Source organism: Salmo salar, chromosome ssa20 (assembly GCF_905237065.1).
Source record: "Salmo salar chromosome ssa20, Ssal_v3.1, whole genome shotgun sequence".
NCBI classification, from domain to species: Eukaryota; Metazoa; Chordata; class Actinopteri; order Salmoniformes; family Salmonidae; genus Salmo; species Salmo salar.
Window position 1 is genome coordinate 45,241,430 of NC_059461.1, and position 26,985 is coordinate 45,268,414.

Genomic DNA, 26,985 nt, shown 5'->3' on the forward strand with positions numbered 1-26,985 from the left:
GGGAAACCAAAGAGGAAAATGGCTGTCGGTGTAAAATCCATTAGAATCTAATGCATGAGTCTTTTCAATATCTTGTGCTCAGGAATGGATGGGTTTTTGTCGATTTATTAATTTCCCTATATGACCTGATGAGTCTCTTCCATCTAGCTCTAGCAGGCATTTTATCTTCCAGCAAGATTCCACAGCTACATTCTGGCAGGTATAAATACTAAAATGAAAATGAGTTATCCTATTCCACTTTGGTTATACTTACTGCACATAACACCTTCATTACAGTTTCAGTTTTCAAACCTAAATTATAGTCTAACATGTTTTACCCAGCTCAATTTGTTATGCTGTTTTATTTCAATATACACTGAACGAAAATGCAACAATTTCAAAGATCTTAAAGGAAATCAGTCAATTGAAATAAATTCATTAGGCCCTAATCTATGGATTTCACATGACTGGGAATACAGATATGTATCTGTTGGTCACGTATGTTGATTGTGGCCTGTGGAATGTTGTCCCACTCTTCAATGGCTGTGTGAAGTTGCTGAATATTGGTGGGAACTGGAACACGCTGTCGTACACGTCGATCCAGAGCATCCCAAACAGGCTCAATGGGTGACATGTCTGGTGAGTATGCAGGCCATGGAAGAACTGAGACATTTTCAACTTCCAAGAATTGTGTACAGATACTTGCGACATGGGGAAATGCATTATCATGCTGAAACATGAGGTGGTGGCCGTGGATGAATGGCACGACAATGGGCCTCACGATCTCGTCACGGTACCTCTGCATTCAAATTGCCATTGATAAAATGCCGTCGTTGTCCGTAGTTTATGCCTGCCCATACCAAAACCCCACCACTACCATGGGGCACGGTTCAAAAGGTTGACATCAGCAAACCACTTGGTAACACAACGCCATACACGTGGTCTGCGGTTGTGATGCCGGTTGAACGTACTACCAAACCGGGATTCATCCGTGACGAGCACACTTCTCCAGCGTGCCAGTGGCCATTAAATGTGAGCATTTGCCTACTGAAGTTGTTTACGACACTGAACTGCAGTCGGGTCAAGACCCTGGTGAGGACAACGAGCACGCAGATGAGCTTCCCAGAGACTGTCTCGGAGCATTCCGCAGGTGAAGAAACCAGATGTGGAGGTCCTGGGTTACACGTGGTCTGCGGTTGTGAAGGCGGTTTGGACGTACCACCAAATAATCTAAAACGATGTTGGAAGAGAAATTAACATTAAATTCTCTGGCAACAGCTCTGGTGGATATTCATGCAGTCAGTATGCAAATTGCACGCTCCCTCAAAACTTGAGACATCTGTGACATTTTAGAGTGGTTTGACAATGTAACTTCTCTCTCCACATTCCCTGTGTGTTAGGGGTCGGACACACACAGGATTGTCTGCCGTTTGCCAGCCGAGAGTATTTAGCACCTCTGAACTGAGTTGTCATCTGTTGATTTTTAAAAAAATCCTCCCCATAACATCTCTAATCATACCTCTTCCTGTCGGTGCCTGTTGTTAACATCAAGCCCAGTGGTTAGAACCTGATAACGGATGGTCTCTCTACTCTCTTTCTGTAAGATGGGTGGTCCGGAGTCCATCACTCCTCTCCTCAGTCACCCAGAGGGATGAGGGCGGAAAGTTAGCATGCTCCTACCTGACAGTGACTATAACATGTCTTTTTAAAGACATGTAGAGAGGCCCTAAGGAAATAGTTGAAGTTTACAAGGCTAAGGCAAATTAATGTCTGATTTAATAATGTTTAAAAACCAAGTAAGTGTGGGAGTCTCATGAAAAATAATGATGTAACGTTTATTGCAGGGCTTCCTGGAGAAATATGGCTACCTGCACCAGGACAATCACATACACAATCCTGCAGAGGTCAAAACAGCAGTCCGGTACGGTACTACTGTCTCTCAAATAACTCTTATCACTTTTGAATTGTCTCCATCTCCTTCATGCAATTCTGTTCTGTGTCGGTTTCTCTCTCTTTGTCCCCTTACATTCTCCACTGGCTAAGACTTGGCCATATCGTCTCTCTCACACTGTATTTCACAGCCTCACCCTCTGTTCTCAATTCGACCCTGGGGGGCATAGAGTAGTCTTCCTAATCAGAGAGCCTGTTGCCCAGTGGAGCAGAATATTTATGTTGGCTCGAAGACTCAAGTCATAATCGAATTACGTCTGCTAAATGACTTAAAATGTAAATGTAAATGAATTACTTACATTGGATTACGCACTCAACGTCTTACATTGAAAAATGCACTTATCAACATCTCTGTTGGCTGATTAGAGTCAGTACAAGGCTATTAACCTGGTAGCTGAGTCAGGCTGTATGGTGGTAGGGGAGGGTGTAGGTCTGTGGGCCAACCCATGGAGTGGTAATGTAAAAAGGCAGGCAGTAAAATATTCCCTCACTACCACCGAACTGGGAAACCTCCTCTGTTGAACCCTCTCCTAACCACTCTGGAATGTAGAGTTCAAATCTCACTAAGAATGCTATACTGTTGATATACAGTGCTTTCAGAACGTATTCATACCCCTTGACTTATTCCACATTTGTTGTGTTACATCCTGAATTCAAAATGGATTAAATAGATTTTTCCCTCAGCCATCTACAGTCGTGGCCAAAAATTTTGAGAATGACACAAATATTAATTTCCACAAAGTTTGCTGCTTCAGTGTCTTTAGATATTTTTGTCAGATGTTACTATGGAATACTGAAGTATAATTACAAGCATTTCATAAGTGTCAAAGGCTTTTATTGTCAATTACATGAAGTTGATGCAAAGAGTCAATATTTGCAGTTTTGACCCTTCTTTTTCAAGACCTCTGCAATCCGCCCTGCTATGCTGTCAATTAACTTCTGGGCCACATCCTGACTGATGGCAGCCCATTCTTGCATAATCAATGCTTGGAGTTCGTCAGAATATGTGGGTTTTTGTTTGTCCACCCGCCTCTTGAGGATTGACCACAAATTCTCAATGGGATTAAGGTCTGGGGAGTTTCCTGGCCATGGACCCAAAATATTGATGTTTTGTTCCCCGAGCCACTTGGTTATCACTGTTGCCTTATGGCAAGCTGCTCCATCATGCTGGAAAAGGCATTGTTCGTCACCAAACTGTTCCTGGATGGTTGGGAGAAGTTGCTCTTAGAGGATGTGTTGGTACCATTCTTTATTCATGGCTGTGTTCTTAGGAAAAATTGTGAGTGAGGACACTCCCTTGGCTGAGAAACAACCCCACACATGAATGGTCTCAGGATGCTTTACTGTTGACATGACACAGGACTGATGGTAGCGCTCACCTTGTCTTCTCCCGACAAGCTTTTTTCCGAATGCCCCAAACAATCGGAAAGGGAATTCATCAGAGAAAATCAGTCTGTCCCTGATGTTTTTCCTGAAGAGAAGTGGCTTCTTTGCCGCCCTTCTTGACACCAGGCCATCCTCCAAAAGTCTTCTCCTCACTGTGCGTGCAGATGCACTCACACCTGCCTGCTGCCATTCCTGAGCAAGCTCTGTATTGGTGGTGCCCCGATCCCGCAGCTGAATCAACTTTAAAAGACGGTCCTGACACTTGCTGGACTTTCTTGGGCGCCCTGAAGCCTTCTTCACAACAATTGAACCGCTCTCCTTGAAGTTCTTGATGATCCAATAAATGGTTGATTTAGGTGCAATCTTACTGGCAGCAATATCCTTGCCTTTGAAGCCATTTTTGTGCAAAGCAATGATGATGGCACATGTTTCCTATCAGGTAACCATGGTTGAAAGAGGAAGAACAATGATTCCAAGCACCACCCTCCTTTTGAAGTTTCCAGTCTGGTATTCAAACTCAATCAGCATGACAGAGTGATCTCCAGCCTTGTCCTCGTCAACACTCACACCTGTGTTAACGAGAGAATCACTGACATGATGTCAGCTGGTCCTTTTGTGGCAGGGCTGAAATGCAGTGGAAATGTTTTTGAGGGGGATTCATTTCATTTGCATGGCAAAGAGGGACTTTGCAATTCATCTGATCACTCTTCATAACATTCTGGAGAAAATGCAAATTGCCATCATACAAACTGAGGCGGCAGACTGTGAAAATTAACATTTGTGTAATTCTCAAAACTTTTGGCCACGACTGTACACGCAATACCCCATACCATTGGGTGCAGTGATCACAATATAATGGCTGTATAAAGTTCCAAAAACTGGGCCTAAAATAGTGTTTAATTAAGAGATCATACAAACGATTTTGCTGTGGCTCTTATGTGGATGATGTTAAAAATATTTGTTGGTCTGATTAATAAGGAGCATCCAGATGCTGCACTTGATTAATTAAGAAACTGACTGTTAAGAAACTGATTGTTAGAATTGTTAAGGCTCCATGGATTGATGAGGAATTGAAAAACTGTATGGTTGAAAGAGATGGGACAAAAGGAGTGGCTAATAAGTCTGGCTGCACATGACTGGCTGACTTACTACAAATTGAGAAATGATGTCCAAACTCAACAAAAATAATAAACTGTGTTATGAAGCCAAGACCAATGATATAAAAAATGATGGGGAAAAAAACTTTGGAGTACTTTTAATTCAATTATGGGCAATTATCTTTCATTGAATCAGATGGCTTATTCGTCACAAAACCATTTGATGTTGCCAATTATTTTAATGATTACTTAATTTGCAAAGTGGGCAAACTTAGCCAAACTTAGCCAGGAACAGTGAGCCATCGTACTCATGCATAACAAAAACGAATTAAGGAAAGAAAAGCATTGTAAGTTTGAATTTTGTTAAGTTAGTGTGGGAGAGGTGGGAAAATGATTGTTATCGATCAATAATGACAAACCTCCTGGCATTGACAACTTAGATGGAAAGCTACTGAGGATGGTAGCTGACTCTATAGCCACTCCCGTCTGTCATATCTTTAATCTGAGCCTAGAGTAAAGCCATAATCATTCCACTACCCAAGAGTGGTAAAGCGGCCTTTACTGGTTCTGACAGCAAAGCTATAAGCTTGCTGGCAGCTCTTAGCAAACTGTTGGAAAACATTGTGTTTGGCCAAGTACAATGCTTTTTCTCTGTAAACAAATGAACAATAGACTTTCAGCATGCTTATAGAGAAGGGTGTGCTCAACATGTACTGCACTGACACAAATGGCCGATGATTGGCTGAAAGAAATTAATAATAAGAAGATTGTGGGAGCTGTACTGTTAGATTTGATATTATTGACCATAACCTCTTATTAAGAAAACGTATGTGTTATGGCTTTTCAACCTCTGCCATATCGTAGATTCAGAGCTATCTATCTAATAGAACTCAGAGGATTTTCTTTAATGGAAGCTTCTCTAATGTCAAACATGTGAAGTGTGGTGTACCACATGGCAGCTCTCTAGGCCCTCTACTCTTTTCTATTTTTATCAATGACCTCCCACTCGCATTAAACAAAGCATGTGTGTCCATGTATGCTGATGATTCAACCATACGCATCAGACCTCAGCTGAATCTGCTAATGAATGGTGTGGCTGTTGAACAAGTTGAGGAGACTAAATTACTTGGTGTTACCTTAGATTGTTAACTGTCATAGTCAAAACATATAGATTCAATGGTTGTAAAGATGGGGAGAGGTCTGTCCACAAAACAAGTCCGGCAGTCTCTAGTTTTATCTCATCTTGATTATTGTCCAGTCATATGGTCAAGTGCTGCAAAGAAAGTTACGCTGCAGCTAGCCAAGAACAGAGGCACGTCTTGCTCTTCATTGTAATCAGAGGGCTAATACACTGCTCAAAAAAATAAAGGGAACACTTAAACAACACAATGTAACTCCAAGTCAATCACACTTCTGTGAAATCAAACTGTCCACTTAGGAAGCAACACTGATTGACAATACATTTCACATGCTGTTGTGCAAATGGAATAGACAACAGGTGGAAATTATAGGCAATTAGCAAGACACCCCCAATAAAGGACTGGTTCTGCAGGTGGTGACCACAGACCACTTCTCAGTTCCTATGCTTCCTGGCTGATGTCACTTTTGAATGCTGGCGGTGCTTTCACTCTAGTGGTAGCATGAGACGGAGTCTACAACCCACACAAGTGGCTCAGGTAGTGCAGCTCATCCAGGATGGCACATCAATGTGAGCTGTGGCAAGAAGGTTTGCTGTGTCTGTCAGCGTAGTGTCCAGAGCATGGAGGCGCTACCAGGAGACAGGCCAGTACATCAGGAGACGTGGAGAAGGGCAACAACCCAGCAGCAGGACCGCTACCTCCGCCTTTGTGCAAGGAGGAGCAGGAGGAGCACTGCCAGAGCCCTGCAAAATTACCTCCAGCAGGCCACAAATGTGCATGTGTCTGCTCAAACGGTCAGAAACAGACTCCCTGAGGGTGGTATGAGGGCCCGACGTCCACAGGTGGGGGTTGTGCTTACAGCCCAACACCGTGCAGGACATTTGGCATTTGCCAGAGAACACCATGATTGGCAAATTCGCCACTGGCGCCCTGTGCTCTTCACAGATGAAAGCAGGTTCACACTGAGCACATGTGACAGACGTGACAGAGTCTGGAGACGCCGTGGAGAACGTTCTGCTGCCTGCAACATCCTCCAGCATGACCGGTTTAGCGGTGGGTCAGTCATGGTGTGGGGTGGCATTTCTTTGGGGGGCCGCACAGCCCTCCATGTGCTCGCCAGAGGTAGCCTGACTGCCATTAGGTACCGAGATGAGATCCTCAGACCCCTTGTGAGAGCATATGCTGGTGCGGTTGGCCCTGGGTTCCTCCTAATGCAAGACAATGCTAGACCTCATGTGGCTGGAGTGTGTCAGCAGTTCCTGCAAGAGGAAGGCATTGATGCTATGGACTGGCCCGCCCGTTCCCCAGACCTGAATCCAATTGAGCACATCTGGGACATCATGTCTCGCTCCATCCACCAACGCCACGTTGCACCACAGACTGTCCAGGAGTTGGCGGATGCTTTTGTCCAGGTCTGGGAGGAGATCCCTCAGGAGACCATCCGCCACCTCATCAGGAGCATGCCCAGGCGTTGTAGGGAGGTCATACAGGCACGTGGAGGCCACACACACTACTGAGCCTCATTCTGACTTGTTTTAAGGACATGACATCAAAGTTGGATCAGCCTGTAGTGTGGTTTTCCACTTTAATTTTGAGTGTGAATCCAAATCCAGACCTCCATGGGTTGATAAATTGGATTTCCATTGATTATTTTTGTGTGATTTTGTTGTCAGCACATTCAACTATGTAAAGAAAAAAGTATTTAATAAGATTATTTCATTCATTCAGATCTAGGATGTGTTATTTTAGTGTTCCGTTTATTTTTTTGAGCAGTGTATTAATACTATGCATGCCAGTCTCTCTTGGCTAAGATTTGAGGAAAGACTGACTGCGTCACTTCTTGTTTTTTTTTAAGAAACCTGAATGTGTTGGAAATTCCAAATTGTTTACATAGTCTACTTAAAAAGAGCACTGACACATACACACCTGATGCCCCCTGGACTGTTTTAATAACACGGTACCTCATTTTGTTTACCTGTCGGTCCCAGCCTCGAACTCAGGTCCTGTATGTACATAACTGACCCGCTCTGCCCATTCATCGCCATTTCCCCGTTGTTGTCTTAGCTCTCCTGATCAACACCTGTGATTGCTTTATGCCTCTCACTAAAGTCAATATGCCTTGTCTACTGCTGTCTTGGCTAGTTCTTCACTGTAGAGCCCTCTGTCCCGCTCAACAGGCCTTAGATAGCTCTTTTGTCCCACCCCACACACATGCGGAGACCTCACCTGGCTTAACTGGTGTCTCCAGAGACTAAACTTCTCTCATCGTCACTCAACGCCTAGATTTACCTCCACTGTACTCACATCCTATCACACCATTGTCTATACATTATGCCCTGAATCTATTCTACCACGCCCAGAAATCTGGTCCTTTTATTCTCTGTTCCCAACGCACTAGACGACCAGTTCTTATAGCCTTTAGTTGTACCCTTATCCTACTTCTGCTCTGTTCCTCTGGTGATGTAGAGGTTAACCCAGGCCCTGTAGCCCCCAGTTCCACTCCTGTTCCCCAGGCGCTATCATTTGTTGACTTCTGTAACCGTAAACGCCTTGGTTTCATGCATGTTAACATCAGAAGCCTCCCCCCTAAGTTTTTTTTCCATTGCTTTAGCACACTCCGCCAACCCTGATGTCCTAGCCGTGTCTGAATCCTGGCTTAGGAAGTCCACCAGAAATTCTGAAATTTCCATCCCCAACTACAACATTTTCCGCCAAGATAGAACTGCCAAAGGGGGTGGAGTTGCAATCTACTGCAGAGATAGTCTGCAGAGTTCTGTTATGCTATCCAGGTCTGTGCCCAAACAGTTCAAGCTTCTACTTTTAAAAATCCACCTTTCCAGAAATAAGTCTCTCACTGTTGCCGCTTGTTATAGACCCCCCTCAGCCCCCAGCTGTGCCCTGGACACCATATGCAAATTAATTGCCCCCCATTTATCTTCAGAGTTAGTACTGTTAGGTGACCTAAACTGGGATATGCTTAACACCCCGGCCATCTTACAATCTAAGATAGATGCCCTCAATCACACACTAATTATCAAGGAACCTACCAGGTACAACCCTAAATCAGTAAACACGGGCACCCTCATAGATATCATCCTGACCAACCTGCTCTCTAAATACACCTCTGCTGTCTTCAACCAGGATCTCAGCAATCACTGCCTCATTGCCTGCGTCTGTAATGGGGCCGGGTCAAATGACCACCCCTCATCACTGTCAAACGCTCCCTAAAACACTTCAGTAAGCAGGCCTTTCAAATCGACCTGGCCCGGGTATCCTGGAAGGATATTGACCTCCTTCCTTCAGTAGAGGATGCCTGGTTATTCTTTAAAAGTGCTTTCCTCACTATCTTAAATAAGCATGCCCCATTAGAGAAATGTAGAACTAAGAACAGATATAGCCCTTGGTTCACTCCAGACTTGACTGCCCTTGACCAGCACAAAAACATCCTGTGGCATTCTGCATTGGCATCAAATAGCCCCCACGAAATGCAACTTTTCAGGGAAGTTAGGAACCAATATACACAGGTAGTTAGGAAAGCAAAGGCTAGCTTTTTCAAACAGAAATTTGCATCCTGTAGCACAAACTCCAAAAAGTTCTGGGACACTGTAAAGCCCATGGAGAATAAGAGCACCTCCTCCCAGTGCACTGAGGCTAGGAAAAACTGTCACCACCGATAAATCTATGATAGTCGAGAATTTCAATAAGCATTTCTCTACAGCTGGCCATGCTTTCCACCTGGCTACCCCTACCCCGGTCAACAGCTCTGCACCCCCCACAGCAACTTGCCAAAGCCTCCCCCACTTCTCCTTCACCCATATCCAGATAGCTGATGTTCTGAAAGAGCAGCAAAATCTGGACCCCTACAAATCAGCCGGGCTAGACAATCTGGACCCTCTGTTTCTAAAATTATCTGCCGCAATTGTTGCAACCCCTATTACTAGCCTTTTCAAACTCTCTTTCGTATCGTCTGAGATCCCTAAAGATTGGAAAGCTGCCGCGGTCATCCCCCTCTTCAAAGGGCGAGACACTCTAGACCCAAACTGTTACAGACCTATAACTATCCTACTCTGCCTTTCTAAAGTACCTTCTCCGCTATGCAATCTGGTTTCTGAGCTGGTCATGGGTGCACCTCAGCCACGCTCAAGGTCCTAAACGATATCATAACCGCCATCGATAAAAGACAATACTGTGCAGTCGTCTTCATTGACCTGGCCAAGGCTTTCGACTCTGTCAATCACCGCATTCTTATCGGCAGACTCAACAGCCTTGGTTTCTCAAATAACTGCCTCTCCTGGTTTACCAACTACTTCTCAGATAGAGTTCAGTGTGTCAAATCTGAGGGCCTGTTGTCCGGACCTCTGGCAGTCTCTATGGAGGTGCCACAGGGTTCAATTCTCGGGCCGACTCTTTTCTCTGTATACATCAATGATGTCGCTCTTGCTGCTCGTGATTCTCTGATCCACCTCTACGCAGACGACACCATTCTGTATACAGGCCCTTCTTTGGACACTGTGTTAACCTGTTGGGTCTAGGGGGCAGCATTTGCACGTCTGGATAAAAAAAATGTACCCGATTTAATCTGGTTACTAATCCTACCCAGTAACTAGAATATGCATATACTTATTATATATGGATAGAAAACACTCTAAAGTTTCCAAAACTGTTTGAATGGTGTCTGTGAGTATAACAGAACTCATTTGGCAGGCAAAACCCTGAGACATTTTCTGACAGGAAGTGGATACCTGATGTGTTGTATTGACTTTAAACCTATCCCATTGAAAAACACAGGGGTTTAGGAATATTTTGGCACTTCCTATTGCTTCCACTAGATGTCACCAGCCTTTACAAAGTGTTTTGAGTCTTCTGGAGGGAGATCTGACCGAACAAGAGCCATGGAACGTTGATGTCCCATTAGACACCTGGCGCGCTAGTTCATGTTGGGTACCCTCGTTCCAATACGTTATAAAAGAGTATGCATTCGTCCACCTTGAATATTATTCATGTTCTGGTTAAAAAAGGCCCTAATGATTTATGCTATACAACGTTTGACATGTTTGAACGAACGGAAATATATTTTTTCCCCTCGTTCATGACGAGAAGTCCGGCTGGCTTACATCATGTGCTAACGAGACGGAGATTTTTGGACATAAATGATGAGCTTTTTTGAACAAAACTACATTCGTTATGGACCTGTGATACCTGGAAGTGACATCTGATGAAGAGAATCAAAGGTAATGGATTATTTACATAGTATTTTCGATTTTAGATCTCCCCAACATGACGTCTAGTCTGTATCGCAACGCCGTATTTTTCCGGGCGCAGTGCTCAGATTATTGCAAAGTGTGATTTCCCAGTAAGGTTATTTTTAAATCTGGCAAGTTGATTGCGTTCAAAAGATGTAAATCTATAATTCTTTAAATGACAATATAATATTTTACCAATGTTTTCTAATTTTAATTATTTAATTTGTGACGCTGACTTGACTGCCGGTTATTGGAGGGAAACGATTTCCTCAACATCAATGCCATAGTAAAACGCTGTTTTTGGATATAAATATCAACTTGATAGAACTAAAAATGCATGCATTGTCTAACATAATGTCCTAGGAGTGTCATCTGATGGAGATTGTAAAAGGTTAGTGCATCATTTTAGCTGGTTTTATGGTTTTGGTGACCCTGTCTTTGACTTGACAAAACATTACATACAACTCTTGTAAATGTACTGTCCTAACATACTCTAAATTTATGCTTTCGCCGTAAAACCTTTTTGAAATCGTAAAACGTGGTTAGATTAAGGAGATGTTTATCTTTCAAATGGTGTAACATAGTTGTATTTTTGAAAAATTTGAATTTTGACATTTATTTGGATTCAAATTTGCCGCTCTTGAAATGCACCTGCTGTTGATGGAGTGCACCACGGGTGGCACGCTAGCGTCCCACCTAGCCCCAAGAGGTTAACAAACCTCCAGACAAGCTTCAATGCCATACAACACTCCTTCCGTGGCCTCCAACTGCTCTTAAAGGCAAGTAAAACTAAATGCATGCTCTTCAACCGATCGCTGCCTGCACCCGCCCGCCAATCCAGCATCACTACTCTGGACGGTTCTGACTTAGAATATGTGGACAACTACAAATACCTAGGTGTCTGGTTAGACTGCAAACTCTCCTTCCAGACTCACATTAAGCATCTCCAATCCAAAATGAAATCTAGAATCGGCTTCCTATTTCGCAACAAAGCATCCTTCACTCATGCTGCCAAACATACCCTCGTAAAATTGACAATTCTACTGATCCTTGACTTCGGCGATGTAATTTACAAAATAGCCTCCAACACTCTATTCAGCAAATTGAATGCAGTCTATCACATTGCCATCCGTTTTGTCACCAAAGCCCCATATACTACTTACCACTGCGACCTGTATGCTCTCGTTGGCTGGCCCTCGCTTCATATTCTTCGCCAAACCCACTTGCTCCAGGTCATCTATAAGTCTTTGCTAGGTAAAGCCCCGCCTTATCTCAGCTCACTGGTCACCATAGCAGCACCCATCCGTAGCACGCGCTCCAGCAGTTATATTTCACTGGTCATCCCCAAAGCCAACTCCTCCTTTGGCTGCCTTTCCTTCCAGTTCTCTGCTGCCAATGGCTGGAATGAATTGCTAAAATCACTGAAGCTGGAGTCTTATATCCCCCTCACTAACTTTAAGCATCAGCTGTCAGAGCTGCTTACCGATCATTGCACCTGTACACAGCCCATCTGTAAATAGCCCACCCAACTACCTCATCCCCATATTATTTATTTTTTTGCTCCTTTGCACCCCAGTAACTCAACTTGCACATTCATCTTCTGCACATCTATCACTCCAGTGTTAATGCTAAATTGTAATTATTTCACCACTATGGCCTATTTATTGCCTTACCTCCCTAATCTTTCTACATTTGCACACACTGTATATAGATGTTTCTATTGTGTTATTGACTGTATGTTTGTTTATCCCATGTGTAACTCTGTGTTGTTTGTGTTGCACTGCTTTGCTTTATCTTGGCCAGGTCGCAGTTGTAAATGAGAACTTGTTCTCAACTGGCCTACCTGGTTAAAAACAGGTGAAATAAAAAAGAATAATTAAAAAATAATTAAAAAACACACTTACCCCACCAGACATGCCACCAGGGGTCTTTTCACAGGCCCCAGGTCAAGAACAAATTCAAGGAAACGTACAGTATTGTACAGAGCCATGAGTTTGGAACTCCTTTCCATCTTATATTGCGCAAGTTAACAGTAAACAAATAAAGCAACACCTCACGGCACAGCGCCTTTCCCCCATGTGGTAAGGATAGAGGTAACAACGAAGCCAGCCAAATACAGGCAAATCTTTGATGAGATCCTGCTTCAGAGTGCAAACAACCTTAGAATGGGGAAAAGATTTACGTTCCAACAGGACATTGACCCCAACGACTCAAAGCTGTAATCGCCGCCAAAGGTGCTTCTACAATGTATTGACTCATTGGGTATTCCCTTTGTCATTATGGGGTATTGTTTTTATTTTATTTTTATTTAACAAGGCAAATCAGTTAAGAACAAATTGTTATTTACAATGATGGCCTACCAAAAGGCCTCCTGGGGTTAAATTAAAAAAATATATAGAACAAAATACGCATCACGACAAGAGAGACAACACTACATAAAGAGAGACCTAAGACAACAACATAGCAAGGCAGCAACACATGACAACACAGCATGGTAGCAACACAACATGACAACAACATGGTAGCAGCACAAAACATGGTACAAACATTATTGGGCACAGACAACAGCACAAAGGGCAAGAAGGTAGAAACAACAATTCATCACACAAAGCAGCCACAACTGTCAGTAAGTGTGTCCATGATTGAGTCTTTGAATGAAGAGATTGAGATAAAACTGTCTGGTTTGAGTGTTTGTTGCAGGTCGTTACAGTCGCTAGCTGCAGCGAACTGAAAAGAGGAGTGAACCAGGTATGTGTGTGCTTTGGGGACCTTTAACAGAATGTGACTGGCAGAATGGGTGTTGTATGTGGAGGATGAGGGCTGCAGTAGATATCTCAGATAGGGGGGAGTGAGGCCTAAGAGGGTTTTATAAATAAGCATCAACCAGTGGGTCTTGTGACAGGTATACAGAGATGACCAGTTTACAGAGGAGTATAGAGTGCAGTGATGTGTCCTATAAGGAGCATTGGTGGCAAATCTGATGGCCGAATGGTAAAGAACATCTAGCCGCTCAAGAGCACCCTTACCTGACAATCTATAAATGATGTCTCCGTAATCTAGCATGGGTAGGATGGTCATCTGAATTAGGGTTAGTTTGGCAGCTGGGGTGAAAGAGCCATTACGATAGAGGAAACCAAGTCTAGATTTAAATTTAGCCTGCAGCTTTGATATGTGCTGAGAGAAGGACAGTGTACCGTCTAGCCATACTCCCAAGTACTTATATGAGGTGACTACCTCAAGCTCTTAACCCTCAGAGGTAGTAATCACACTGGTGGGGAGAGGGGCATTCTTCTTACCAAACCACATGACCTTTGTTTTGGAGGTGTTCAGAACAAGGTTAAAACTTCTTATGGATGGGTGGCAGTATTGAGTAGCTTGGATGAAGAAGGTGCCCAGAGTAAACTGCCTGCTACTCAGTCTCAGAAGCTAAGATATGCATATTATTAGTATATTTGGATAGAAAACACTCTGAAGTTTCTACAACTGTTTGAATGATGTCTGTGAGTATAACAGAACTCATATGGCAGGCAAAAACCTGAGAAAAAATCCAACCAGGAAGTGTGGAAATCTGAGGTTTGTAGTTTTTCAAGTGATTGCCTATCCAGTATACAGTGTCTGTGGGGTCATTTTGCACTTCCTAAGGCTTCCACTAGATGTCAACAGTCTTTAGAATGTTGTTTCATGCTTCTACTGTGAATGGGGAGAGAATAAGAGCCATTGGAATCAGATGACTGAGAAAATGACATGAGCTCAGTGGCGCGCGCTCCCGTGAGAGTTAGGTGTGTTCCTTTTCATTTCTGAAGACAAAGGAATCGTCCGGTTGGAATATTATGGAAGATTTATGATAAAAACATCCTAAAGACTGATTCTATACATCGTTTGACATGTTTCTACGAACTGCAATATAATTTTTTAGACTTTTCGTCTGAACTTACTGCGCGAGCACAGTGCATTTGGATTACTCGATGGAACGCGCAAACAAAATGGAGGTATTTGGACATTAAGGATGGACTTTATCGAACAAAACAAACATTTATTGTGGAACTGGGATTCCTGGGGGTGCATTCCGATGAAGATCATCAATGGTAAGTGAATATTTATAATGGTATTTGTTACTTCTGTTGACTTCAAAATGGCGGGTATCGGTATGGATTGTTTTGATGTCTGAGCACTGTACTCAGATTATTGCAAAGTTTGCATTCGCCGTAACCCTTTTTTGAAATCTGACACAGCGGTTGCATTAAGGAGAAGTGTATTTTTAATTCTGTGCATAACACTTGTATATTTTATCAAAGTTTATGATAAGTATTTCTGTAAATTGATGTGGCTCTCTGCAAAGTCACTGGAGGTTTTGGAGGCAAAGCATTACTGAACATAATGCCCCAATGTAAATTGAGATTTTTGAATATAAATATGAACTTTATCGAACAAAACATATATGTATTGTGTAACATGAAGTCCTATGAGTGCCATCTGATGAAGATCATCAAAGGTTAGTGATTAATTTTATCTCTATTTCTGCTTTTTGTGACTCCTCTCTTTGGCTGGAAAATGGCTGTATGTTTTTTTGTGACTAGGTGCTGACCTAACATAATCGTTTGGTGTGCTTTCGCTGTAAAGCCTTTTTGAAATCAGACACTGTGATTGGATTAATGAGAATCTTTTCTTTAAAATGGTGTATAATACTTGTATGTTTGAGAAATTTTAATTATGAGATTTTTGCTGTTTTGAATTTGGCGCTCTGCACTTTCACTGGCTGTTGTCATATCGATCCCGTTAACGGGATTTCAGCCGTAAGAAGATAACGACTTAGGGCTAGCCATTGTAAGTTTAGAGTCACTCGCCCCAACAGTGCGTGTGTGCTGGACGCGAGCGAAAGCTCGGGAGAGAGGGGGGAGTGTGGTGGGGGTAACTGTACCAGACAGGGGGAGACAGACCAGGGCAGACGGTGAACAGATCGCCAGGTGGAATCCAAGTTGCATTGCCACAGGCAACGGGAGTAGGTGTTACACCCACTTGGGAAAAGCTTTTATTTCTCCTGACAATTGTTGTGTCCAAAGGGCTCGACACCTTTCACGTCACACCTCAGTGCTTATTGAAGTTGTATCTGGTCTGTCCCCGCAAACCTGGCAGCCTTAACTCAGCATTCAGTCCCCATAAAGCAAAATATATCACTGTAATGTACTTTATTTTTCATGTTTTTCACTTTTATTTCTTCTTTTTCTTCTTGGCTTTCAAAATAGCATCAGACCAAACATTACTCACTCAGTTCCAGGTTAGATGGTGTCCTCAGGTCTCTGCTGTTTGTTTGCTAGAGCACCCTCCGTATAGCTTGGAAACAGGAAACATTGGTAGCAGTAATCTATCCGGTCAATTTTGTCAAAAATATGGTTGTAGGTTTGGAGTTCTGATCTGGAGCTATCATCTATCATTTTTTTATAAACATGTTGAAAAATGTGAGAACTCACATGCAGCTGTGTGTCTCTCTCTCTCTGCCTAACTTGTTTAGATGGGTAAGACAATTCAGGCTGTAACACAACAAAATGTGGAATAAGTGAAGGGGTATGAATACAATCTGAACCCACCAGTTTATTAGATACACCACCCTGTTCACGAAAATGGATCGCTCCTACAGACAGTGAGTCACGTGTCCGTGGTTTGCTATATAAAGCAGGCATCGAGGCATTCGGTTACTGTTCGATTAAATGTTTGAATGAGCAAAACGAGTGACCTGAGCGACTTTGAGTGTGGATTGATCGTCGGTGCCAGGCGCGCCAGATCCAGTACCTCAGAAACTGCTGCCCTGGGCTTTTCAAGCATGGCAGTGTCTAGGGTTTACCAACAATGGTGCAACAAACAAAAAACTTCCAGTCAACGGCAGTCCTGTGGGTGAAAACAGCTCATTGATGAGAGAGGTTGAAGGAGAATGACAGGAATCGTGCAAGCTAACAGGCGGGCCGCAAACAGACAAATAACGATGCAGTACAACAGTGGTGTGCAGAACGGCATCTCGGAACGCACAACTCGTCGATCCTTTAATGGGCTATTGCAGCAGACGACCACACCCGGTTCCACTCCAATCATCTAAAAACAAGAAGAAACGGCTCCAGTGGGCATGCGATCACCAACACTGGACAATTGAGGAGTGGAAAAACATTGCCTGGTACATGAAAGTGAGCTAAATTTACTTGAGAGAATTCAGGCTGTTCTGGAGACCAGCACTAGATGGGTGTACCTAATAAACTGTCCAGTGAGTGTATAATATAATCATTAGATATACTCTTTGAGTAATCAGGTTTGAGAACGTGATTGTCTCTTTGCGTGAGTTAAATACAGCAGGGACAATGACACTGAAATTATGACATCAAAATGTATTCCTCAGTGTGACCAAGACAGAGTTTGTTTCATGTATTGTTTATTGGTATGCTAATCTGTGTTCACTTTTTCGCCACCTCCTCTCTCACAGGGAGTTTCAGTGGCTGTCCCACCTGCCCGTCACAGGACAGCTGGATGGTGCCACCCTGAAGCAGATGGGCACACCGCGGTGTGGGGTAAAGGATGAGGGCAGCCATCAGGTCTGGGCCCAGAGAGTCTATGCAGTCTTCACAGGCAAGATGGCGTCCAATGGGTCACAAAACCGCGGGAAACGCTATGCTCAACCAGGTGAGGGAATACACTCAAAGGTGTGTGTGTGTGTGTGTGTGTGTGTGTTTGTACTGGCGTGCGTGCCCTAAGCAGGTAGTCAGTGGCGCGCCAAGGTAACAATGGCTTTTGTTTCATGTTGTTGAGCTCTGTATATTTGCACAGCCTTGAGTTTTCCAGTGACATAAACCTCCCCAGCACAAACCTCCCAGACGAGCTGAATGCCTTCTATGCTCGCTTCGAGGCAAACAACACTGAGCCATGCATGAGAGCCCCTGCTGTCCAGGACAATTGTGTGTTCTCGCTCTCCGTGGCCGATGTAAGTAAGAATTTTAAACAGGTAAACACTCACAAGGCCGTTGGGTCAGATGGAATACCAGGCCGTGTTCTCAGAGCATGCACAGACCAGCTGGAAACTGTCTTTACGGACATTTTCAATATCTCGGTCTGTAATCCCAAAGGTAATCTCAAAGGTAACCTGCTTAAATGACTATCGTGCCATAGCATTTACATCTGTAACCATGAAATGCATTAAAAGGCTGGTCATGGCACACATCAATAATCGCAAACCGCCCCAACAGATCCACAGATGACACAATCTCTATTGCACTACACACTGCTCTCTCCCAACTGGACAAGAGGAATACATATGTGAGAATGCTGTTCATTGACAACAGGTCAGCGTTCACCACCATAGTTCCTTCCAAGCTCATCACCAATCTCGGTATCCTTGGACTGAACACCTTCCTCTGCAACTGGATCCTAAACTTTCTGATGGGCCGCCCCCAGGTGGTGAGGGTAGGTAACAACATCTGCCACGCTGACACTCAACATGGGGGCCCCTCAGGGTTGTGTGCTTAGTCCCCTTCTGTACTCCCTGTTCACCCATGACTGTGTGGCCACGCACAACTCTAACACCATCATCAAGTTTGCTGACGACATGACTGTGGCAGGACTGATTGCAGATGACAATGAGACAGACAGCCTACAGGGAGGAGGTCAGAGACGTGGCAGTGTGAAGCCAGGATAACAACCTCTCTTTCAACATCAGCAAGACAAAGGAACTGATCGGGGACTACAGGAAATGGAGGGGCGAGCCTGCCCCCATCCACATTGACAAGGCTGTAGTGGAGCAGGTCGAAAGCTTCAACTTACTCGGTGTCCACATTACTAAGCACTTAACATGGTCCTCTCAAACCAGCACAGTTGTGAAGAAGGCACGACAAAGCCTCTTCCCCCTCAGGAGGTTGAAAAGATTTGACGTGGTCCCTCAGATCCTCAAAAAGTTCTACAGCTGCACCATTGAGAGCATATTGACTGGCTGCGTCACCGCTTGGTATGGCAACCCCACTGCTCTCGATCGCAAGGCGCTACAGAGGGTGTTGTGGACAGCCCAGTACATCACTGGGGCAGAGCTCCCTGCCATCCAGGACCACTATACCATGCAGTGTCAGAGGAAGACCCGGAAAATTGTCAAAGACCCCAGCCATCAAAGCCATTTACTGTTCACTCTGCTACAGCAGGTCAAGTGGTACCGGAGCGCCAAGTCTGGGACCAAAAGGCTCCTGAACAGCTTCTACCCCCAAGGCATAAGACTGCTGAACAGTTCATCAAATGGCTAACCTGACTATTTGCATTGACCCTTTTTTGCACTGACTCTTGCACTAACTCAATGCACACTGGACACTCCAACACACACACACACACACACATGCATATTGATGCCACACACACACTTTCACACGCTTCACATACACTGCGCTGCTACTCATTTTATTATCTATCCTGATTGCCTAGCCACTTTTACCCCTACCTACATGTACATATTACCTCAACTACAGTACCTCGTACCCCTGCATATTGACTCGGTACTGGTACTCTTTATGTATAGCCTCGTTATTGTTATTTATTGTGTTACTATTTTCTATTTTTGTTGGCCAATTTTCAACTCTGCATTGTTGGGAAAGAGCTCGTACGTAAGCATTTCACGGTAAAGTCTACACCTGTTGTGTTCGGCGTATGTGACAAATAAAATGTGATTTTGTTTTGATATGCTTGTGGGAGTCTGTGGCTGTGGTAGCTCCAGAGCTTAGAAAGCGTGCACACCGTGGTCTAGGTGGTTCTCCTGTCGTAAAGCCCATGACTAATAGCACTGAGGGCTGTAGTTAAAGCTTAGAAGAGCGTCTGATGTCCCACGCTTTGTCCAGAACGACCCCTCTGCTGCAGGGGTACTAGTGGTTATCTACTCAACTCTACCTGTACCTAGCAAATTACACTGCATTCTATGGCGTCTCATTAGCATATTCACTGCAGATGAATTGTACCATACATACCCCACTGGATCAGAACATATATTCTGGATTTTGGTTATCCATAAAGCATAACGTTTTAGTCAAAGCAGTAAGGTTACCTCTTTTTCCTCCTAGGAAGTATGATTGACAGTTGAAACAATGCCACAATTTGACACCAACACCAGTGCAACTTCCAATGCATGTGGCGGTTGACTGTTATACTTGGTCTCTTAAGAAGTTTTGACCCTGCACAGATCCTCTGCTTGTGTCTACTGTTTATGTTAGACGGTATCTGGTCTCTCACTACATGAGAGAAAAACAGTAACTTTAACAGCCGTGTCAGTGACCATGAGGAGGAGGCAACCATCCCTCCCATGTTCCTGCTCATAGCCTGAACTGTTAACACTCGGCATTCCTCTCTGTCTCTCAGGGGATTGGCTAATACTCTGGGAATGTAGTGGCGTCGGACGGTCTCTCTCACTTCAAGCCAGTACCTGATGAGGCCTGTCCTCTGTTCGCTAGCTGGGTAAATAACAGATCTCTGTTGTTTTGAGACCTGAGACGAGTCGCTGTCTTTTTCATCACCATTTTAGAGAAATTACTCTTATGACAAGCAGGAGTGTTATTAAGCGAAACAAGAATGGTAATGACGGATGTTGTTTCACCTCCATGTGAAAGTTACGACTACAACAGGTGTCCGGTGTACCTCAGGCAAGCCCATGGTCGTGTTCATTGGGCACCAAACAGAAGAAAAACGAACGGATTAAGAGAGGGACTACCTGGACTCCAAAAATAAACACACATTTTTGAACACGAACACGTCCCTGATGTTTCAACCAAACTTTCCCCCTTTCATATAATGTAATGAGCACTTCTAAATTAATGTGGATGATACCATGATTACGGATAATCGTGTATGAATCGTGAATAATGATGAGTGAGAAAGTTACAGATCCACAAGTATCATACCCCTAAGACATGCTAACCTCTCACCATTACGATAACAGGGGAGGTTAGCAATTTTTGGGTGGTATGATATTTGGTGCCTAAAATTCATTGTTTACGGTTCATTCAGGATTATCTGTGATCATGGTAGCATCCACATTAATATAGAAGTGTTTAGAAACATATTATATTCTTATTTACAATAAAAGTGACTCCAAAATGACAATACAATATTTACCAATTATTTCTATTGGGCTCAAAATAATCTGAAACACAACCAAAACAAACGGCAAATGCATCAAACAAATTTGTAGTCACAAGCTTGATGTAGTCATTGCATGCAATGAATATGGGACCAAATACTTAACTTTTACTACTTTAATACACATAAGTGAATTTGGGCTCCTGAGTGGCGCAGCGGTTTAAGGTGCTAGAAGGGTCACTACAGACCCTGGTTTGATTCCAGGCTGTATCACAACCGGCCGTGATTGGGAGTCCCAAAGGGCGGCGCACAATTGGCCCAGCGTCGTCTGGGTTAGGGTTCGGCCGGGATAGTCCGTCATTGTAAATAAGAATTTGTTCTTAACTGACTTGCCTAGTTTAATAAAGATTAAATACAATTAAAATTTGTTCCAATACTTTTCGTTCCCATAAAATTGGGGGGGACTATGTACAAAAAGTGCTGTAATTTCTGAACGGTTCACTGTCATTGTATAATTTCAAATTCAGTGCTGGAGTACAGAGCCAAAACAATAAAAAATGTGTCACTGTCCCAATACTTTTAGAGCTCACTGTATGTGGTTTTGATGACATAAAACCGATAAATTACTTGGATCAGATTTGTTTTCATTTGCCATTGTTGTTTGGCAGAGGAAAGGAGGTGCTACTACCGTGCCTCCCGGGAATAACAAGCAGACTTACTGTAGCTCTTATCCTGGAAGACTAGCTGTGGGAATCTGACGCAGGTTCCCACTGATATTTACAGAGGCTACATTCCATCACCCTTGTTCAAGATAAGCAGTGCAGGTTGTGAATGCTCCGTGTTTGTGAGAGGCGTGTGCTTTTTTGGAACCACAGCCCCTGACTGACCACATGCTTTCTCTCTGGGTTGAGGTGTGAATGGGTATCAAATTTTTTAAGCCATATTACTGTGATTATTTGATATGGCTGTACGTTATGATGATAACGTACAATAGATGCTGCACTGGCTCAGTGCTGTGGCTCTCTAGGGAGTCTCCCTCTGCGGATACTGTCCCCTTACATCTCTCAGACAGACCAGTGATAGGATAGAGCCAAGTCTGTGTTTGCCTCAAACATACTCTCTTGCACAAGAAAGACCCACCACTGTTCTCTTCTACTAACAATAACCATCGCTATCAGATAATCTTGGTCACTTCCTAGAGAGATTTCTCCCCCCCCCCCCACCAACACTACTTTACACGCCATAATTCTAATTACTTCCATAAGGGAAGTCAAGGAATGTCTTCAGTATAACTTCCTGCCGTTGTTGGTCTCCAGTGGGACCCTCTTACTCAGTGGAGGTCTATGAGTGCTAGAATCAAGGCAATGACTCAAGGCCACTGCCCACTGTGCAAATGTCAGTGTGGACGTAACTGCATGTAAATGGTCTTTGAACTCCTCCTGATGAGTCCACCAAGTTCATTTGCCTGAATACACTTAACTTGACCCGACATTTGTACTGTTTTAGTTCAACTGCTTTTGCGATAGTGTGGTGGTGGGCAGTCTAATATTTTATGAACAATCTTCTCTTTGATAAGACTTCACAACCCATATCAACATAGGGTACTGAATGATAGTGTTTAAAAGGAGCTTTAAAATCTTTTTATCAGATCACCACAATGGGAATGATGTTCAGACTTTTTTCTAATGGCAGATCCCCAAAGCTATCATTATATGAAAGACACGGAGAGGCTCATTTAGAAAACTTGATTGAAAACCTAATTAACAACATTAACCACCCTAGCCTCCATTAAACATGTTATGATCTCTCCCATTCTGGATATCCTTATGGATAGGGTATGTTTGTCTTTGGATCAGGCAACCAGGTTTTTCCTGCTGAATGTTGTCAGATCTCCCTTCACAGACGTTTATCCTGGTTAAATAAAGGCTATATGAAAAAACGATTCGATAAAAATCCTAGTTCACTTCTTCACCCGTTCGTCATATTATTTTGTGAGCAGTTTTAAGAGGTTGAAATACGTGGACCAATATCCCCTGGTCATGGCAGTGTCCTTTAAGCAGAAAACAGAGATAAGACTTTAGAGGAGAGGTATTTCTTTGACCTCATCTTTACTAGAGGCTGCTCGCCTACTAATGTCACCGCAACCCCTCTCCAGGTCTCTGATCACTACTTTGTTTCCTTTTCTGGCTCCCTTTCCTCCAACCCTAACCACTCAGCCCCTACCCAGATGGTCATGCGCCGTCGCAGTCTTCGCTTTCTCTCTCCCACTACTCTCTCCTCTTCTATCATATCTCTCCCTTCTGCTAAATCCTTCTCCCTCCTGTCTCCTTATTCTGCTTCTTCAACCATACTCTCCTTCCTTTCCTCATCCTATGACTCGCACTGTCCCCTTTCCTCCCAGCCAGCTTGGCCCTCTCCTCCTGCTCCGTGGCGGAGTGACTCATGCGAGCTTACAAAACAGGGCTGTGGGCAGCTGAGCAAAAATGGAGGCAAACTAAACTTCCAGAGGACCTATCATCCTTTCACTCCCTCCTCTCTACCTTCTCTTCCTCTGTATCCACTGCTAAAGCCACTTTATACCACTCAAAATGTCAAGCTTTTGCCTCTAACCCAGTGGTTCTTAACCTGGGTTCGATCGAACCCCAGGGGTTCGGTGAGTCAGTCTCAGGGGTTCGGCGGAGGTCAAGACACACACCCGACTCATATGATTCGTGATGACACGCCCCGCTTGGCCATCATTGGCTGCAGGTGATCACGCAACATCGCTTGGCCTATCTGTGCTGCAGGGAATTTGGCGCGCTCAGTAGTCGAATTGTGACTGTCGTGATGGTACGTCGTGTGATTTCTGTACCCGCGGAACTGAAGCAAGCAATTGCCACGCACTTAGATGAGCTTGCAAAGTCTCTCGACGGATACTTCCCTACAAGATAGTCATATCCAGCATGGGTGAGACAGCCATTCACGTTTAGTGTTGAGACAACATGTCAATGATGAATACCTCGATGAAATCATTGAAATTCAGCAGAGCCAGGTTCAACAGCAACTCTTCAGAACAACAACGTTAGAGTCTAACCTGAGGAAACTCTTTTCCACCTTCTCCCACCTCCTTAATCCGCCACTCCCGCCCTCCTCCCTCTCTGCGGACAACTTTGTCACAACCACTTTGAAAAAAGGTTGACGACATCCGTTACTCATTCACTTAGCCTATTGAGTCCACTGGTCTCACTCACTACGACTTGACCACTTTCTCTCCCCTCTCTCTCCAGATGATATCCTGCAACTAGTGAGGTCTAGCCGCCTGACAACCCCATCCCCTCCTCCCTTCTCCAGACCATCTCTGGAGACCTTCTCACTTCCCTCATCAACACATCTCTGGCCACTGGCTTCAAAATGTCCCAAGTTGCTCCCCTCCTCAAGAAACCAACACTCGACTCATCTGATGTCAAACTATAGGCCTGTATCCCTTTCTTCTTTTCTTTCCAAAACACTTGAGCATGCTGTCTCTGCTCAACTTTCTCGTTATATCTCTCAGAATGGTCTCAGAACGGTCACCAGTCAGTGTTCAAGACGGGTCACTCAACTGAGACTACTCTTCTCTGTGTCAGAGGCTCTCTTCACTGCCAAAGCTGACTCTCTCTCCTCTGTTCGCATCTTCCTAGATCTATCCACTGCCTTCGACACCATGAACCATCATGTCCTCTTCACCCTCTCAGGACTGGGCATCTCAGGCTATGCAAACTCTTGGATTGCATCCTACCTGGCAGGATCTGTGTCCGCACCATGTACTCTTACTACTGGTGTCCCCCAGGGCTCGATTCTAGGCCCTCTTCTCTCTACACACCAAGTCACTCGACTCCGTCATATCGTCACATTGTCTCTCCTATTATTGCTATGCGGATGACACTCAACTATTTTTCTCCTTCCCCTCCTTCTGACACCCAGTGGTGACACACATCTCTACATGCCCGGCAGATATCTGAACTTGGATGTCGGCCCACCACCTCAAGCTCAACCTCGACAAGACGGAAAGGCCTGCCCACTTAAAGACCTCTCAATCACAGTTGACAACTCCACAGTGTCACCCTCCCAGAGTGCAAAGAACATTGGCATGACCCTGGACAACACCCTGTCGTTCTCTGCAAACATCAAAGCTGTGACCCGCTCCTGGAGGTTTATACTCTACAACATCAGTAGAGCACGACCCTACCCTTACACAGGAAGCAGCGACGGGCCTAATCTAGGCACTTGTCCTCTCCCGTTTGGACTACTGCAACTCGCTGTTGGCTGGGCTCCCTGCTTGTGCCATCAAATCCCTGCAACTTATCCAGAATGCAGCAGCCCGTCTGGTTTTCAACCTTCCCAAGTTCTCTCATGCCACTCCACTCCTCCGCACACACCACTGGCTTCCAGTCGAAACTCGCTTCCACTACAAGACAATGATGCTTAGCTACGGAACAGCAAGAGGAACTGCCCGACCCTGCACTTTCTATGCCTGTGATATGTGGTTGTCCCACCTAGCGATCTTAAGATGAAGGCACTAACTGTAACTTGCTCTGGATAAGAGTGTCTGCTAAATGACTAAAATGTAAATGTAAATGATCCAACAGGACAGGTTCAATTAATGCAATCAAGTTGGCTACCTCTTGTTGAAGCAGGAAAGTTCCTAACAGGACATTCCCAGGTGTGGGGGGGGGGGGCTGTGGTGAAACGTCCATAGCATCGTTACTTTAGTCTAGGACAGGCTGCATTAATGCAGTCAACTCACCAAGCTCTCAGCGGAGCTTTTGCATCTTCACCAGGAAGGCCTCAGGAGAGTTCGCCACAGGCCCTCTATCGTCTGCACATGGGCATCCAACTTAAGCTTCTATCCGTGACAGGCTGAATGTATGGATGCAGATCCCTTTGATTACCAAAGAAAAAAAATACAATTGTTCAATAATAATCACTTTAAAAGAAACAAGTAGACTAGCGAATTACTTTTCAATAGCACGAGAAGACACGGATAAGGAAACAATTAAGTAAAATACACTGGTAAGACGCAAGTAATGCTCAAAGTTTAAAGCAACTGACGAAATCAATGCATGGCTCTTTGACGATTTGTGACAGCTGCGTCAGAATGACTAGGAATGCACAATAGTTCTAGAATATGGTGCTTAATATTCAGATTTGTAATAGTAGGAACAAAACCACACACTTCAGTGGAGTCTGGTTGGAGGAGCTATAGGTGGACAGGCTCACTATAATTGCTGGAAAGGAATAAATGGAACAGTATCAAACATATGGAAACCACATTTGACTCCATTTTATTCCAGCCATTATAATGAGTCCATTCTCCTATAGCTTCTCCCACCAGCCTCCACTGACACGTATTTTCTCTCATTACATTATGGCTGCCAGGAATGTGGTCCATCCTTATGTAATGTAGCTCGAGTCAGTGTGTAATAATTGCTTGCTGTGCATGTCAACAGCGCGTAAAACCATGCACGAGTATTTCAAGGATGCAGATGCAGAATGCTCCTGCTAGGTCACACTCTTGAAAACAATTACAAATTCACCAAAGTCTTAGGTAGTTTTTAATTCATCGAGATGTCCAGATTACCAAGAAAGGACCTGCATTCGCAATATGTTTCTCTCTCGCTGTGTAGGCTGGCTATTGAATTTTTGCCATATGAGCCTAATGGGGAGGAGTGGATGAGAGGCTGGCTATCTAGTCTAAGGGTAGATAAAACAAATATCTAAACCTCGTCTCTATCTCTGTGTCCAGGATCGAGACGTCTCAAGTGTGCACTGCACTCACTACAACTCTGGCGTCTGGCGAGACCTCCCAGTTACATCTCTCCTCTGTGGCTGCTCTTTGACAGGCCTAATCCCAATTGACACGTCTTTCGGGTCTGGTCAAAAGTAGTCCAGTGTAGTACACAGCCACAGCACTATATGGGGAATGTGGTGGCTCTGGTCAAAAGAGGTGGCTTTGCAAGACACCCGATCTCTCGAGTTTACATGAATGTTCGCTACATAGATATCTGCAGTGTTTCCTCTAGGCAGAAAAATGAGGAGGGGGGGGGAGCATGGTAGTGGGCGTTGCTAATGGTGCGGTTTTAGAGGTCCTCT

General features: G+C 44.2%; 1 protein-coding gene across 3 annotated transcripts in view; it reads left to right on the plus strand.

The window, feature by feature from the left end:
- Positions 1 to 26,985, plus strand: part of mmp28 (matrix metallopeptidase 28) — a 43,155-nt gene that overhangs the window by 664 nt on the left and 15,506 nt on the right. For 2 of the 3 annotated variants that reach the window (XM_014161999.2, XM_014161998.2), the window contains exons 2-3: positions 1,824 to 1,900; positions 17,261 to 17,457. In XM_014161999.2, coding sequence (XP_014017474.2) covers positions 1,824 to 1,900; positions 17,261 to 17,457 — 274 coding nt within the window. Of the gene's footprint in view, positions 1 to 1,823; positions 1,901 to 13,503; positions 13,543 to 17,260; positions 17,458 to 26,985 lie in introns of those variants that run through there. The other variant, XM_045703350.1, reaches the window with a different exon arrangement.